The sequence below is a fragment of the Rhinatrema bivittatum genome, chromosome 1 (assembly GCF_901001135.1).
Source record: "Rhinatrema bivittatum chromosome 1, aRhiBiv1.1, whole genome shotgun sequence".
In the NCBI taxonomy this organism is placed as follows: domain Eukaryota; kingdom Metazoa; phylum Chordata; class Amphibia; order Gymnophiona; family Rhinatrematidae; genus Rhinatrema; species Rhinatrema bivittatum.
The window spans coordinates 342,895,532-342,914,237 of record NC_042615.1 but is presented as its reverse complement, the minus strand read 5'-3'; the positions used below and the strand labels follow the sequence as shown (position 1 = coordinate 342,914,237).

Sequence of the window (18,706 nt, the reverse complement as noted above, 5' to 3'; positions counted from 1 at the left end):
TATACACTGGATGCGCCAAATAAAGTCACCGGAGCCACTGTGTTAGTGTCCAAAATAAATCTTTACTGTTGAAAAATGTATGAAAGGTGGCACAACGCACACTGTCCAGCGCACCACAGAATCTTTCCTTTTACAGTCTCCTCCTCAATCCGTGCAGGAAGGTCTAATGCCAGAGCCAAGGGAACTTCTGTCCTCCAGGGCTTGGAAAAATAGATCCCCAGGTGGGCAGGGTGTCCTTTGAATGGGCAGAACCACCCCTTCCAACTGTCCAAGATTACAAAATTACTGACTCTGCACAGAGAGAGAATCTTTCTCTCTCCACAGGGGTTTAGAAGCTCTGAGTGGGTGTCTTCAATGATGTTAGGCTTTACCTTTACTCATAGCTAGTTAATTTTCTGATTTTCTTTGTTTCTGATGCAGTTCTTTTTTCTCTCTTTGTTCTCTTGTGATCCCTGTTGGGAGGGATCCCCTGAAGCAGGACGCTCCGTGCTTCAGTCAGGAAGGAAAGGCAGTCAAATCTTCCTCCCGGATCTTGAAAACCAAATCTTCCAAACCATGAAAACAACACTGGAGTGTACCCTTACAGCGGGGTCACTGGCACCCCCTTCCTCGTGGAGGGTATGGAGGGGCAGCTCTTCCCTGACCTGCACATCCCCAGACCTCTAGGGTTCCCCCCTTCCCTGGGCCCAGGAGGTGTACAGGCTCCAGTAAGGCTCCTACCACTTTAAAGGTTAAATGCAAAAACTGTACCCTGAGTGAAAAATCCAAACCAGCCAGTGAGTGGACTGGAAAGGAAAAACCCCTCCTGACCCTGGTCAGGACCACCAAATAGGGCTTCTTTGCTCCTCTGACTGAGCCTGTAAAACAAGAAAGGGTAAGCACTTATCTACCTTCTTAACGTGCAAACCAAAAGGGACCGCCTCCCTTCTAGCCAGCTATATAGCATCTCCAGGGGGACGGCCATGCCAGACCCCACAGAAGGAGGGGATGTATTTGAATAGAACTTCTCCTGTGAATTAACTAGCTGAACTTAACACCCAGGACTTACTGGGCACGTGACAGTTAGTGTCCACTGCAATGTTTGAAGTGGCTGTCCAATCACGAAAGGTGGAATAAACATATCAAATTAAATAATATTAAAATTTGCCGCACTGGAATATTTTGGTGGGACGGGAAGAAGCGAGTGGGAGAATGGGTGGCATGAAAGAAAGGCGTAGGTTTGCCAATTTAATAGAGTGAGAAAAAACAAAAAGGCCAAAAAAGGGATCTCTGCAGAAATGACTTAAAGAGCCCTTGTTTTTTAAAGAGCCTTGCCTTAGACATAGTAGGAGGAATTTTCAAAGATGCCTGCACAGAGGGAGGATAACTTTCAAACCTGTTCGCATTACTGCATGTGTACACGTAAATGGACACACAGAGATTTATCTTAATGTTTTATAAGCTGCATAGTGGTAGCTGTGCAGTTTATAAAATACCGGGTACTTATTTTCTGAAAGTATGCGCGTATGTTTCAGAATGCGTATATATTTCCACTATAGTGAAGAGTCCTTACTTTTCCTACCTATTTTATAAACGCATGTGCATATCTTTTATATGTGTAAAAAAAAATAGAGCATGTACACATAACAGGTATTTTATAGCATATACATTTCTAAATACTTTCTTGCATATGTATTTGAAATCACCAATTCACTGACACAATCTCCAGTTTACCTATATCCTCTAGCACTTCATCCTGAATCCTCACCATTTCACCCAGACCTTCCACCCAAAAACCGCAGCCAACAGACAAGTCTGACATCAGTTGCGCTACTTAATTAGTAAGTGTAAAATTGCGCAAGTTATTTATACGCGAATATCTCTTATAAAATAGCAACTTCCACTCATACCTCTTGACTCAGCCAGAATGCCTCAAGGCCACCCTTTTTTTGTGCCAGTAAATGTGTCCGAAACCAAAACATATGCATGTAAGTTAAGTGTTTATAAAATAACATGTATGTAAATACAGGCTATTTATGCGCATATATGCTAATTTTCCACGTGTAACCCCTTTGAAAATTTACTCTATAGAAGGTAATTTTATAACAGCTCATGTAAGACCTGATTTTCTACAGCATTTATACTCTTAAAATTGGGTTTTACACGTGTGATTGCACTTTACCCATATAAATGGGCTTTTGAAAATTGCTATTGAATTAACCATAGGCTATTCACATGTAAGTGCACTTTCGGGTAGATTTTAAAAGAAGAGCGTGGGCGTGCACGTGCATGCGCTACCCAGCGTGCGCACATGGACTCCCAATTTAATAACATGCGTGCGCAGGCGCACACATGTTATAAAATCGGGGGTCGATGCGCGCAAGGGGGTGCACACTAGTGCATTCTCTAGCCCTATTCTAAGCCCCCCCCCCCCCCCCGACCTTTATCCTACCTCTTGTGCCTGCCGGCAGACTGTCGGCACACAATCCTCCGCTGTGCCGAAGGCCTCTGGCCCCGCCCCTTTTTTGAAGCCCCGGGACTTATACGCGGTCCGGGGCTTTATGCACGTCGCAGGGCCTTTGTAAAATAGGCCTGGCGCAAGTAACACCCCCCCCCCCATGCGTGTAAATCCTATGGATTTATGTGTGTAGGGCTTTGAAAATCCGGCCCTTTATGTTCATAAATGGCTTTTTAAAATTGATATGATAGTATGTTACATTTACATGTGTAACTCCTGTGAAAATTGTCTCCATAAAACCCAGATTTATGCACTTAAATTCCCCATAAGGTATAACTTTGCTTCTGTGCCACACAAGATTCTGCGTACACACACAAATTTTCAAACCAGATTTATGCACATATATCTACTTTGAAAATTCTGGCTAAAGCCTGCAGCATACTTGAAAATTTTCCTTAGTAAGGGTAATTTTGTAACAGCCCACATAAATTAGATAGCAAATATGTACATAACTTACACATGTAATTTTGCTTTGAAAATTATCCCATCAAAAACTCTTTAGATGAATTTTCAAAAATAATGTACCTAAAAATTATCATATATGCTCATAAGTAGCTTCTACTCATGTATTCTTTATTTTACAAAAGTTAAAGGTATGGATGGATTTTCACTTTCATGCGCATATATACGTGTACAGAAAGGGGCAGTCTAGGGGCATTCCAGGGTGGGGCCAACACTTATGTGCCTAAGTCGCTATTTTAAAAGACACACACGCAGATTTGCCAACTTGCATATTTTTACACCTGCTAATTATCTGGTGTAAGTGATATCAAACGTGTTTATTGTGTAGTACTGACTGGGTGGGAAGTCAGGGTGAACACGGGGGGGGAGTTCAGGCTGAAGAACCAGGAGGGTCTCCATGACCTGGAGAAGGCTGGGGTAAACAGAAACATAAAAACGATGGCAGAAGAAGACCAAACGGTCCATCCAGTCTGCCCAGCAAGCTTTCACACTTTTTTTTTTTCATACTTTTCTGTTACTCTTGTCCCTTTAAATAACTTTGAGACTTGTTGCCAGGGACTAGGTCGAGATGCTACCAGAAGATGTGTAGCTCTAAACTAGAGCGCTTTACACCCAATGAAAAGTGAAAATAGCATTTTAGTAAATAGTTACTTTTCCTATCATGCAGAGGGCAATAAACAAAGGAACTTGCATGGGTAAAACTGTTTTAGCTGTAGAAATTGGGGCTTTCATTACTTCCAACTCCCAATGTGGGGAAAACCATGCATGTTGTTCTACAATGTGCATATTTTTTCCTGCATTGTGAAGAAGCATTTCCAGGGGGTGGGGATCAAATAACATAGATTATTGTAGGTGAAAAAATTACCAGCAGAGAGAGCAGGTGCAAACCTCTGAAGTTAATGTTTGAAAGGACAATAATCAAAGCAAAACTACCCATGTAGAATTGCTATGATTATTGGTGTAAACCCCACAGGTAAAAATGGCCAACTGCGGGCACTTTGATTATTGCCTGCTCAGAGTTTGGAAAGCAGGAGAAATTCCTGTAGAGGCTTCCAGGGAGCCTAATTGGTAAAACTGGATAATGTAATTGATGTGAATGTTTTAAAATTGGCTGACTTGCACAGTTCTACATTTTCATACTCCTCAAAAAGTTCTGAGATCAGCCAACAAAGGATTGTTAACTATACCTTGCCTTTCACACTTAAGTGACGTCAGAGATTTAGCTATTTTTGTGGCAGGACCTAAATTATGGAATACTATGCCAGAGGAACTTTGAACCTTAACAGACATTAAGAGCTTTAAAAGGGAGTTAAAGATCTGGCTTTTCAGTATGGCTTCTGACATCACATAAAACTACTACTTAAATATATGAGGGAAACTGTAAAATACAGTAATAGATTGTCAGTCAATTTTTAAATCCCGGGAATCGGTATCAGAGTATTCAGTGCTTCAATCTCCTGGGCTCTTGCCCACAAAGGGCTACAACCCCTCTCATTTATTGCACTTTTATAACTTCATTTACTTCTTCCCGTTCATTTTTTTTATCTTATATACCATAAGTGAATTTTACTCTTAAGATTACCCTCTTTAAAATACCTTTCAGTGTGTGTCCTAGTGATCTAAAACAGCTTATCTCATTTCTACTACTTCATAGCTTGAAACAACTTATCTCATTTTTGATTTTTACTGCTACTGTCGCCGTCTCTGTTGCTGTTACTTATTCTTGCCTGCCCGACATTGACAATGTTTCGTCGTGAAACTCGCGCCTGCTTCAGGGGACTTAGCGTTGTTCCTACAATAAAAAGCACTTTAATCACCTTTCCTCATTAATTTCAAAGAAAAACTTTTTAAACATGCCACTCACTCGAGACTTACGTTTTAGCTGATCCCAGCTTAACCCAGCAACTCACACAGGTAAAAAGATGGCGCCCAAATGCTTACAATCACCTTTACCGGAAGTCAGGTACTTATACGTTTGTCAAGGATGTCAGACCAGCCAATCAGCACGAACCTACATAAACACGGACCAGTCTACTTCTTTGTTTAGGCCCGCGGGCAAGACCTTATCTAATTTGAAAATCCATCTCTGCTCGCGTTGCAAAAGCCTCAGGTTTATATTGCCCCCTCGTTCATCCTGTTTAACTACTTCCAAAACTGTACAAAACAGACTCTCAAACGAATGAACTTGTGCCATACAGTGTTGGACCAATGGCGCTTCTATCTTATTTCGTTTGAGCGCACTCTTGTGTTCAATCAGGCACATTTTTTATTGCCTCATCGTCTTCCCTATGTATAAAAGTCCACAAGGACACCATATTGCATAGACTACATTCTTGGACATACAGGACGTTTTCACAATCGATTTATATTTTTTTTAACTTACATAAAGGGATGTTGTTATTGGAATGTGCTTGCGGACACATAACACAAGATTCACAAGGAAAGTGACTCACTTCCTCTCCAGATTTCTCTGTTCTTTCCTTAAAAAATGAATGCACAACTTGATCTTTAATAGTGCCTCTTTTAAATGCCATTAGAGGTTGATCATTAAACACTGTGTAAACTTGCAGCACATTCCAATGTTTCCTGATGCTTTGAACCACCTCGTTAACTCCTGTAGAGAATGGCAGAACACATGTTAGCCTACTTGTCTGCTCTTTCTGCTTCGGTGCTAGCAGTAATTTTCTGTGATTCCATCTAGCTCGCTTACTTGCCTTTCGTACTACATTCTCTGGATACCCTCTATCAATGAATTTCTGACCCATTTCTCTAGCTCTTAATTTATACTCAGCTACAGTTGAGCACTTTTATACATAGGGAAGACGATGAGGCAATAAAAAATGCGCCTGATTGAACACAAAAGTGCGCTCAAACGAAATAAGATAGAAGCGCCATTGGTCCAACACTGTATGGCACAAGTTCATTCGTTTGAGAGTCTGTTTTGTACAGTTTTGGAAGTAGTTAAACAGGATGAACGAGGGGGCAATATAAACCTGAGGCTTTTGCAACGCGAGCAGAGATGGATTTTCAAATTAGATAAGGTCTTGCCCACGGGCCTAAACAAAGAAGTAGACTGGTCCGTGTTTATGTAGGTTCGTGCTGATTGGCTGGTCTGACAACCTTGACAAACGTATAAGTACCTGACTTCCGGTAAAGGTGATTGTAAGCGTTTGGGCGCCATCTTTTTACCTGTGTGAGTTGCTGGATTAAGCTGGGATCAGCTAAAACGTAAGTCTCGAGTGAGTGGCATGTTTAAAAAGTTTATCTTTGAAATTAATGAGGAAAGGTGATTAAAGTGTTTTTATTGTAGGAACAACGCTAAGTCCCCTGAAGCAGGCGTGAGTTTCACGCTGAAACATTGTCAATGTCGGGCAGGCAAGAATAAGTAACAGCAACAGAGACGACGACAGTAGCAGTAAAAATCAAAAATGAGATAAGTTGTTTCAAGCTATGAAGTAATAGAAATGAGATAAGTTGTTTTAGATCACTAGGACACGCACTGAAAGGTATTTTAAAAAGGGTAATCTTTAGAGTAAAATTCACTTATGGTATATAAGATAAAAAAATGAACAGGAAGAAGTAAATGACGTTATAAAAGTGCAATAAATGAAAGGGGTTGTAGCCCTTTGTGGGCAAGAGCCCAGGAGATTGAAGCACTGAATACTCTGATACCGATTCCCGGGATTTAAAAATTGACTGACAATCTATTACTGTATTTTATAGTTTCCCTCATATATTTAAGAAGTAGTTTTTTGGTATTGTAAATTGAGGGGTATTGCCATAGATTTTTGAAGGTGTCCATTGTATATTTATGACATCACATGACATATAGAAGCAGAGATAACCGGGTTTTGATTTGACTGTGTTTTTATGAGATTGGGTTCTTATTTTATGTATGTTTTATTTTTGTAAACTGCCCTGATCATATTTGGAAAGACAGTATATAAATGTAAATAAATACATTTGTAAATAAAATAAAATTACATACGTATATTGGGACTTACACAAGTAAGTCCCTCATTATATTCACACGGAAAATATACACCTGTATATTTTAAAAACAGGTAGGAAAAGTATGCGCGTTCAAATCATTGATATATATGTACTTTCAGTGCATTGCATGTATTCGTGTATAAAACTACATACATATGTATTTTGCAGGTTAAAGATGCGTATATTTTATAAAATACTGTGGTACAACCACGTGTGGCCATATATGCACGTATATAGTGCCATGTGCAATTGTTTGAAAAGTCATCCTCCTTAAGGCCAATATTTAAATCTATGCAACTTTGTAAGTTAGCGGGATAAGCATTAAGGTTAACTGAATAAACTTATCTTGCTAACTTTAGACCTGCTATGGGCCACATCTAACTTATCCAGTTAACAGGATCATGCTCACTGTCACTACTTATCTGGCTGAGTAAGCCGGCTATGTAGTGCCTCCCAGTTACTCCCACTGACTACATGGCTAAGTGGTATCACTGGATTTTCAGCCGCAGTCACTTACTCGGACAAGGCTGACTTCTCCAGCTAAATAACATTTGAATATCCGCTTATGTTTTTACGCATATCTTGAAATTTCAAAAGTATTAGGGTAAGTGCAAACCCCTCCCCAACTCCGCCCCCATTCAGTCCAGTTACACTTATGTGCATACAGGACATGCGCGAGCATGCTGACCTTCACTTTGTGTGGGTAACTTTTTAACAGGCCATTTCCCTGGGTAAAGCACAGTTTTACCAGCAGATCTGTCTTTCAAACTTACCCTCAGTATGGTGAAAAGTCTTTTTGAAAGTAGGATCCAAAGAAGAACTTCAGCCTAGCCAGTTTAATGAGACTGAAATGCTCCTCGGTTTGTATAACGCCAAAGTACAGCATTATATACCCTCAGAAGATGGAAATAACTTTCCTCTTCAATGTCAGCGTTTTTTTTTTTTTTTTCCTGGTACTGGTTTCTGACTGCTTGCTGAATCGATAAGAGAGTTATCATGGGAGATTGTGGCTCCCTGGAAGCCTCTACAGGGAATTTCTCCCGCGTTCCAAACTCTGCGCAGGCAGTAATCAAAGTGCCCGCAGTTGGCCATTTTTACCTGTGGGGTTTACACCAATAATCATAGCAATTCTACACGGGTAGTTTTGCTTTGATTATTGTCCTTTCAAACATTAACTTCAGAGGTTTGCACCTGCTCTCTCTGCTGGTAATTTTTTCACCTAAAATAACCTATGTTATTTGATCCCCACCCCCTGGAAATGCTTCTTCACAATGCAGGAAAAAATATGCACATTGTAGAACAACATGCATAGTTTTCCCCACATTGGGAGTTGGAAGTAATCAAAGCCCCAATTTCTACAGCTAAAACAGTTTGCTATTGTTCTCTGAATGATAGGAAAAGTAACTATTTACTAAAGTGTTATTTTCACTTTTCATTGGGTGTAAAGCGCTCTAGTTTAGAGCTACACATCTTCTGGTAGCATCTCGACCTAGCCCATGGCAACAAGTCTCAAAGTATAGCACACCAGACCTTTTTTTTTTTTTGGAAAGATCTTTCAAATCGATCAAAAATTTGGCACCTAAGAGGCCTGCTTGAGTTTTTGCCTGGCTTACTCTGGCAGTAAAATGTCTATGAATTGCATTGATTGGGACCAGCAGCATATTGACACCTTCCAGTGCACCTGGAGAAATGACCTCCATATGCACCACTGCTCAGGTGGTGATGCTATAGGGACTGGCTGCAGTCTTTTGCAGGACTGTAAATAACTCTGCTTACATTTGAGTCATTCCTAAGCAGTCACATGTTGGGCTCATGGTATTTTTAAAGCATTGTTCATTGACATCTGCTAAATTATATTTATTTTATTTTGCAACTACATTTTTCTGCCTGAAGTATAAACAGAATGCTCTAAGCCGACATCTGTTGCTCAGTAACACTCCCTCGAATGTCCTCGTCAGTACTAATGGTACTTGCTCCTTGTTCCCACTCCTTTATTCTGAATGGGTCAGGTGATCCTTAAGCTTTACAAGCTGCCTTGATAAGGTCAAAATGACTGTTTTAATGTGGAACGCACAAGATGAGTTGGAGAGGTCTTCCTTAAGTAAGCGAGAAACCCATTCATTAGCAAATTGGAAGCAAGTTACATTCTAACACAAACCGTGCTGACAAAAAGATACCTCAGTTTGTAACACTTTGAGTTGTGAAATCTGATGGTCTGCATTAATTATAAGGTAGTAACCTTTTTGTCCAGTTTAAGAAGAGTAACTTCTTTGTGAAACAGATAATTTCCAGAGCACTGACCAACCTGCAGATCTTAGCAAGAGTTTATTACAAGGGAAGGGAGGGGATAGTGGTGTGGACTGGGAGGAAGATTATACAGAAAAGGCAGTGAGAGTCACTCTGGATCTTGCCCCATCCTGCTTGCCAGGACAATCAGACAAGGGTTTCTAGGTTTCCAATCACTCCACCATGCTGCTTGCCAATGAAATAGATATTACAAGGTTGGTAAGCTAGTTAGAGAAGATCATCCATTCAATTAACTAAACATAATCACTCCTGACCAAGCCAATAAATATCAGAATTGCAGTCTTCAATTACTAAAGTGAGAGCTTCACCAAGCTGGTTTATTAATCAGAGCCCCTAGTTTTCCACAATTCTGTGGCTGCCTCAACTGCCGCAGAATTGATCTCCTACTGTAGGATTTGCTATTCCTTATGGAATCATGATAAACCATCAACCTTGCTGTTGCTGCTGCCTCCTAACCTGAACTCTGGGTTGTGACCTACAAGAAACACCACTGGTTACCACACACTTCCCCTAATTACCAGATTCGGCCCAGTGTTGGGAGAGGGGTATTAGGAGGGGAGTGTGGGGCATGTGTGTAGGAGGTGTCTTGGGCATGGAGGTGTTGGTTGGGAAGGGTTGGCGGCAGTGGCTTTAAAGGTGCCATCTTTCATTAGTCGCTTCCATTTTTTACCCCTGTCGGTAAACATTCTACCTGCTTCCCGATGTTTCTGGTTTTCAGACTCATCCAAAATATTCCCTTTCTTTCCAGGGAGCCAAATATGGAAAATTTCCATCCTTTTAGAGAATTATTTTGCCCCCAGACATTCAGATGGACATGGATCCCTTTTAAATAATTCTTTCTAATATTCCATATGTTGGAAAGCATAAAAATTGAATTAGAAAAGGGTGGGGCCCAGTGATTCAGCTTTGTATAAGACGTCCTAAAAATATTTGATTTGAGAGGATCACTTTTACAACTGGTTAGAAATTCAGTAGAACTGTGCCTTTTCATGAATTGTTATGTGCTGCATGATCTCACAAACAGAGCCATGAACTGCCCTTCTCCTTGCCAGAGAATGTGCCCACGAGCTGCCACAGGAGACCGGGTGATAGCAGGCTGATGACTGGAAATAGCATGCTGCTTAAAATGCTCTAGCCAGAAGTGAGTGTTGCCATCACTGCGCAACACTGTGGTGACTACATGAAAAAGAAGAATCAGACTTTATTTTGGGGGTCAGCAGTTTACTCCTGCTCCTTTGGACTTTCAGGTCTATCAGAATCGTCTGCCACATGTTAGTGCACAGGACTGCCACCGAATCACTGGGCCCCACCCATAATGAGATGTTAATCGAAAGATTATTGCCATTGAATAGCTAAAGTAGGGAAAACATGTTTTTGTTCTATATTTGGGCAATTTATAATCTTCAGCAAACCAGGTTTCCAAACTGCTCTTCTACTCTATTTCAGGACTTCACTCAAAAGAGGGAATTGGTGGAGTATACAGGGCGGCACAGTTTCCTCTCAGGCTTGGTGGCCAGATGGCCAGCTACTGATAAAAGCTAGTAACTAGCAGGCCGATTCAGTAAAGTCCACGGGAGAGCGGGCGAACGCCCAGGCTACTCGCCTGTGCGCGCGATACAGTATTTAAATGAGGCCCGGCGGTAGAAACGGGCAAAAGGAGGCGCTAGGGACACTAGCGCATCCCTAGCGCCTCCTTTTTGACAGGAGCGGCGGCTGTCAGCGGGTTTGACAGCCGACGCTCAATTTTGCCGGCGTCGGTTCTCGAGCCCACTGACAGCCACAGGCTCAGAAACCGGACGCCGGCAAAATTGAGCATCCGGTTTTTGACCCGACAGCCGCCGGCCAACTTCCAATTTATTTTTTTTATTTTTTTTTAACTTTTTTTACTCTTCGGGACCTCCGACTTAATATCACCATGAAGAAATTAGTGCCTACCTTTGGGTAGGCGTTAATTTCTGAAAGTAAAATGTGCGGTTTGGCTGCACATTTTACTTTCTGAATCGCGCGCGAATACCTAATAGGGCCGTCAACATGCATTTGCATGTTGAGGACGCTATTAGGTTCGGCAGGTTGGACGCGCGTTTTCCGCCCCTTACTGAATAAGGGGTAAGGGAAAACGCACGTCCAATGGCGGGTTAACAGTGCGCTCCGTCGGAGTGCATACACTCTGAACACCTGTAGGTGCTGCTCTTTTTATGGTGGCTGAGATTCCTTCACTCCAGGAACCATGAACAGTACTACTGCAGCAACCTCAGCTCCAGCCTGCTTAAGGAGCAGATATTGAGTTTGAGAGTCCAGCCCATCATGGCAGCACGTAAATCGTCTTTTCAGAATTGTCTGGGAGTTTGTGTACAGAAGGGATTCTGCGCGTACTATTATGTGCACCACATGGAGGTGCTCTGGGAAGGCCGGGAAACCCATTTACACACGTGCTTCTGATTTAAAAAATGTACCCGTAAACGTGCACTACAAGTGGACGTCAGTGTGTGCACGTATGCTGTGCAGAGATGTGTATGGATCTGCTAATTTTCAAAGCAGATTTAGGCGAATAAGTCCACTTTAAGAATTCAGGCTAAAGTCCTGTGTTTACTTTCTATATGCGGAGTTTAGCCCTATAAAACCCTCATAATGCATGAATGTCATTATTGGAAAAAAAAACATATATATTATAGTGTAAATTTTGTCCTTGGGATTTTTACAGAAATGAGGGATTTCCTCAATATCGCTGGCCTTCCTTTCTTCAGTCACCAAAAGTGTTTCAGTCTCTCTCTCTCTCTCTCTCTCACTTTTCCAGGTAAACGATACTGATGTCACAAACATGAGTCATACGGATGCCGTGAATCTGCTGCGCGCTGCACCAAAATCGGTTAAGCTGGTGCTTGGCCGTATTCTGGAGATACCCAAGGCCCAGGTGCCATCCCAGCAGCTCCCTGACATTATACTTCACTGCCATAAACAAGAACTGGGTAAAAGAATAGTTCTGCATCAGTTTGAACTTTAAAATGTTTGTCTTCCGTTGGCTGTGGAAATGTAGGCCTGATGATATATATGTATATGTTTTTGTTTTTTTGTTTTTTTATTGTAGGCCTGTCTTTGTCAGGAGGTTGTGACAGCTTTTACCAGGTCATTTATATTAGTGATATTAATCCAGAGTCAGTTGTAGCGTGTGAAGGAAGTCTTAGACCATTGGACATCATCCACTACATTAACGGAGCCAGTACACTAGGGATGACTCTGAAGGAAGCAAAGGGAGCTCTGGAAAAGTCTCTGCCTACAGTTAAGCTGAAAGCAACAAGGTATCATATTAAGACGTATTCAATGTGTACAAAGTCTTCACTGCCATTTACTAAAGTACCATGTCGCATTATATTATATTAAATGATTTCATTAGGAAATTTACAGTTGTAGTCATGGCAACATGTTGGAGGATTTTTTTTTCAAAAATCTGTTTATTGTGATAACAGCAGTAAATGTGCATCAATAGAAAAATATAGAACATGGAAACAGTAACATAACAAATAGTGCATCTTTTCAAATTAAACCCCTTCCCTTACTGATAAAACCCCAACCCCACCCCGCCCCACCCTCATTTATCCACATTCACACACACTCATACAAACTCATGTTATTTCCCGTCCCTTTGCTGGAATAATAAAAAAATAACTACAGGTACGTCTGCATCTCTCTCGGGGATTTTATTTTTTATTTATTTAGCAAGTTTTATCATCCACAATCTTCACAATTGATCGATGTGAATTACAAACATACATTCATAATACTTATTATATAAAACAAATAAAACAACTAAAAACAATGACAAAAGCATAAAATCACATATTAAAAGCAATATTAAAATAAAATGTTTTAACTTGTTTGCTCGAAAATCTTAATGTCCTTGATACACCGTGGTTCTTTAGGCAGTGTAATAACCTACACTGTGCAAAGTATTTTGGCCATTTGTTGACAAGAGGTCAAAAAAGCAATGCCATACCTTTACATATTCTTCAGTAACCTTTCTTCCCAAAAAACAAACATCATATCTTTCCGTCTGCAAAAGAGTAACCATAAATTCCCGCCAAGCTGAGGACTGTCCATGATCCACTCTTTGAGGATATATTTACATACCATTAATAATGCTATTTCCAAAAAGAGTTGATACCCCCTTGCACCTTGGATAAATCCAGGTGCAAATCCACTAAGACCTGCACATCTCCCAAAAGGAGGATATTCACCTGGAATGGCAAATTTGCCTCTGTCCATTTAGCCAGCGATGCTATCACATCCTGCTAGAATGGGTAATTCGTATGACAAGTAAGAAAAACATGCGCAAATGTATCCTTTTCCATTTTACATTTGTGATAGTCATCCATCTCCACCATCCCCATCTTATGCAAATGTACACTATCCACTTGACAATGATATAATATTTTATATTGCATTTCCTTGAGAGTTACCGCTACAAGAAGTCTATGCATCACTTGGAATAAAGTCTTTATCCGATCAAGCGTAAATGAACTCTCCATTTCCCTCTGCGAATAAATCATCAGCCCATCACAACCATTAATATTTTTACAAAATCCATACCACTAAGAGATTGAATGTTTTCCCCCATGCTATCAGCTCCATCGCATCAGCAAGCTTGAGCTCCCTTTTCATTTGTTCCACGCTTATTCCTAAGATCGAGACATAATGGCAAACTTGTAAGTAATCAAAAAAGGTCAGTGAGGGAGTTGAAAACTCAAAATATTCCCTATTTCATCATCCATAAGCTTTCTAATGGTAGTAAGTCCCTGGGTATCCCAAAATCAAAGAACTGAATGCTCTGTCCCCAGCAGAAAGGGAAACATGGGTCTGCAGAAATCACCAAGTGGTCACCAAAGACTTTGTATCTATGCTTATCCCAGGACAAGTAGGATGATATTCCTCACATATGGGTGACATCATCGATGGAGCCCCCTCACAGAAAAAACTTCTGTCAAAGTTTCTAGAATCTTTTGGCTGGCACACTGAGCCTACTGAGCATGCCCAGCATGCCATGATCTCTGCATCCACAGGGGTCTCTCCCTCCAGTCTCTTTTTTTTCCGCACTGCTTTTAGCCTCGCGTTGAAGGAGCTCTGTGAGTTTTCCTCAGTATTTTTCTTCACAGAATATTTCATTAGAAATTAATATTTTCTGTCACAAAAATTTCCTATCGGGTCTCCCTTCAACATCCCATTCGGTGGCTGCTCTTTGGAGTCTTTTTTCATCGATTCTGGTTATTTTTCATAACCAGTATCCGTGAGTCACCGACCGTTACCAGGCATTAAAATTTTCATCAATGGCCACCAGTTTTAAAAGATGTCCAAATTGTCCCCGGACAATGTCGATTACAGACCCGCCCGACATTTGCGTTCTTCGCCTGGGATCAGGCCATGATGTCCGCGCATGTTTAACCTGCGCCCAGATGACACCAAAGGGCAGGCATGCCCGGATTGACAAGATGGAGGAACTTTTCAAAAAGATCACTCCATCATCATCATCGGTGTCATCACCGACTCCATCGGAATCTTCGATAGCGTCCTCGTCCACCAGTGAAGAACATGGAGAGAAAAAAAACGCCATTGGCACAGATCCAATTCCGTTCCTTCAGATCCATCTGTGACCGCATCGAGTTCAAAGGAGGTCGAACCAATGACAAACGGGTCCAGGTACAAGAGCTTCCATGCCCCTCTGTACCTGATACCGAAGCGCTCTCCACCAGCAATGGTGTTAGAGGCTATACCAACACATACTGTTGTGGAGGTACCAGCAGCACCAGTTCTTTCTTTTCCGGTGACAGAGAACCCTGTCCCAGTGTCAAGAGAAGAAGTCACCTCGATGATTCAGCAAGCAGTCACCAAAGCTTGGAAGAAATTCCAACTTCCATCGACACCGATGCCACCATCGGCACTGGAGCTGACCATATTTGCTCCGCTACTAACAAGGATCGATGCCTTGCTCGGTGCCCTCCCGACACCGACATCGATACCATCAGGTACTACGATACCTCCATCGGAGCCATCTTTACATCCGCAACCACCGACGGCACCACCAATTCCGATTCCAGGTTCATCTGAAGACGATGACCATGACTCAGATCATACACCTGGACCATTGAGCTTACAAAAAACCCGTTTTCCATCGAGGCCTTCAATGCTGTTTCCTAGTCCATTGATGCCCTCGCAGCCTGGTCCATCGGGAGATTTTATTGGCCGATTCCCGTCGATGCCATCGGTGCCCTTTGGTTCTCCATCGAGACCTTTTCTGCCTCCATCGATGCCAAAGCAGATTCCAATTCAAATACCAAGATCTGCATCGATGAAAAAGCATCCTCTTCCACAGGATTCTACACATCCTTCTGGATCTTATTTCCAGCAGCCACCAAATACTTGGGAGGATGTCAATATTGAATCTGATACTGACAGTGATGACCTCCCATCTGAACCGTCTCCACCAGAAGAAAGACGGAAATCCCCACCAGAGGACCTATATTTCCAACACTTTGTTAAAGAAATGGCAGATACCATTCCATTTGAACTGCTGGCTGAAGAGGATACTAGACATAAGACACTAGAGATCCTACAATTTATAGATGCACCAAAGGAGGTCATGGCAATACCTATCCATGAAGTTCATCTAGAGCTTCAACACCACCTTTGAGAGCATCCCTGTTCTGTGCCTTCAGTTAATAGGAGAACGGACGCTACCTACCTGGTCCAACATGGACCAGGTTTTGAAAAGCCACAGTTACCACATAATTCTTTTGTTGTGGAATCTACCCAGAAAAAGGCAAGGAAGCAGAAGCCACATTCATCTACTCCTCCAGAAAAGGAACATAGATTCCTCGATACTTTAGGAAGAAAGGTGTTCCAGGGATCCATGCTGGTGTCATGTATAGCTGCATACCAGCTATACATGACCCAATATCAAAGGAATTTATGGAAACAGGTCCAGGAATTAGCAGATTCCCTTCCTCAGCAACAACAAGAAGCACTCAACGCCCTCGTTGACAAAGGACTAGTCAGGAAAACATGAAGTGAGGGCCGCCTATGACTCTTTTGAGACTTTGGCCCATTTATCAGCTACAGGAATTAGTGCACGGAGTGGGGTTGGCTGAAGGCTTCCGATCTCAGAATGGAAGTCCAAGAAAGACTCGTGGACCTCCCATGCATAGGAGAACAACCTCTTTGGAGAGTAGGTACAGGCCACAGTATCTTTACTTAAAGATCATCACGAGACACTACGTAAACTGTCTAAGTTACCATCGGATCCAGCATCCTCTGCACGAAAACCTACTAGGCGCCCTTTTTACAGACCTCGTAGGTACTATCCACCTACCTCCTCTGCACGACCTTTCCGTCAACCTCAGAGAGGATGTTCATGTCAGCCAGAGCAGGCTAAGCCTCAGCCACCTCCACAGTCAACACCTGTATCTGGTTTTTGAAATCTGCACCAGAGGACAGCAGCTTTTCCCACAGTCCTCAAACCAATTTGCCCGTAGGAGGTCGACTCCATTATTTCCAACACCAATGGAGCCTCATCACCATAGATCAATGGGTATTAGCTTTCCTAAAAAGAGGATACCGTCTCAAATTTCAAACGCTACCCGTCCCACAGCATCATAACATCTCAACTACAATCAGAACTTTCCACCCTGCTGACTACCAGGGCTGTAGAAACCATTCCCCAGTCTCAACAGGGCAGAGGGTTTTACTCCCGCTATTTCCTCATTCCAAAGAAAACAGGCGGCCTCCATCCCATACTAGACCTCCGCAATCTCAACAAATTTCTGCACAAAGAAAAATTCCGAATGGTTTCCCTGGGGACCATTCTTCCCTTGTTACAACAAAGGGATTGGCTCTGTTCTCTGGACCTTCAAGATGCCTACGCTTACATTCCCATTTCCCCACATCGAAAGTACCTGCAATTTGTAATGTGGAAAAGACATTTTCAGTATCGAGTCCTCCCATTTGGACTGGCCTCAGCACCTCGAGCATTCACAAAATGCATGGCAGTCGCAGCCACACATCTGAGAAAAAACAGCATTCATGTTTTTCCATACGTAGACGACTGGCTTATCAGGAATCCATCCAAGCAAGGAGTTCTTGCTGCACTCCAGAGCACCATATCCCTCCTGCATTCCTTGGGGTTTCTAATCAACTACCAGAAATCGCATTTGACCCCATCTCAGCTCCTTACTTTCATCGGGGCAGACCTCAACACCACATTCGCAAAAGCTTTTCTTCCAAGCGACCGTGCCAACAATCTAGTGACTCTGGCAAATCACTCGAGTGCCTGCAATGTCGCCCCTGCTCTTCAATTTCTAACCCTGTTAGGCCACATGGCGTCTACAGTTCATGTAACACCTATGGCAAAGTTAGCCATGAGAAGGACTCAATGGACCTTAAAGTCACAATGGCTGCAAGCAATTCAGCCTCTGTCGACCACAATTCTCAAAACTAACTATTAACCACTCCACCTCCGTCAGAGACCTGGGGGTGCGTCTCGACAACAAATTCAACCTTAAATCCTTCATTACCAACACAACTAAAGAATGCTATTTCAAACTCCAAGTGCTAAAAAATCTTAAACCTCTTCTTCACTTCAGTGACTTCCGGCTAGTAGTCCAATCCATAATTCTGTCTAAGCTGGACTACTGCAACTCTCTACTGCTAGGCCTTCCAGCTTTATCCACAAGACCTTTACAGATGGTGCAGAATGCCGCAGCGAGACTACTCACTAACACAAATAAAAGAGCCCACATAACACCTATTCTTCACAGCCTTCATTGGCTTCCTATAAAAGCTAGAATCACCTACAAGACTTTATCAATGATCCACAAGGATATCATGGGCATTGCCCACCTAAATCTAAACTCACAACTCCGCCCTCACACTTCACAAAGACCCATCAGGCACAACTACAAAGGTTCCTTATATGCTCCCCCGATCAAAACCAAACGAACAAAACGAGCACTCTCCACAGCCGGGCCCACCCTCTGGAACTCATTACCGCCGGATCTTCGCCAAGAGACTTGTCATCCAACTTTTAAGAAAAACCTAAAAACGTGGCTTTTCAGGCAAGCCTACACAGAATCACAAGATCACTCCGACACCGGTCAAAGAGAAAAATAGTCCAACATCAGATCCTCGATCAGCCATACTCCCCTCCAGATCTAACCACGTCAGATCTGAACAACACACCTGTTTAAGACTCCTTCTCTGATTCATCAGTCTCCTTTTACTCATGCACAACTCGGACTTTGCACAGCAACAAGGTCTATGTACCCACATATCACAATTTAGACTACCCCTCTAATTATTCAAGATATATACTCATGCCTTAAACATCCTTTGTATTTATCCACGTCCTGTTGACGAGTTATTATTATTATTATTATAGTCTATGTAATATTTAATTTGTATTAT

At 42.2% G+C, this 18,706-nt stretch overlaps 1 protein-coding gene across 1 annotated transcript in view; it reads left to right on the top strand.

Moving 5' to 3' along the window:
- The window catches only part of PTPN13 (protein tyrosine phosphatase non-receptor type 13), a 659,094-nt gene that overhangs the window by 522,342 nt on the left and 118,046 nt on the right, over positions 1–18,706 (top strand). Inside the window, 2 exon segments of the mRNA XM_029599218.1 lie at positions 12,054–12,225; positions 12,345–12,555. Of these exon segments, the coding sequence (XP_029455078.1) occupies positions 12,054–12,225; positions 12,345–12,555 (383 nt within the window).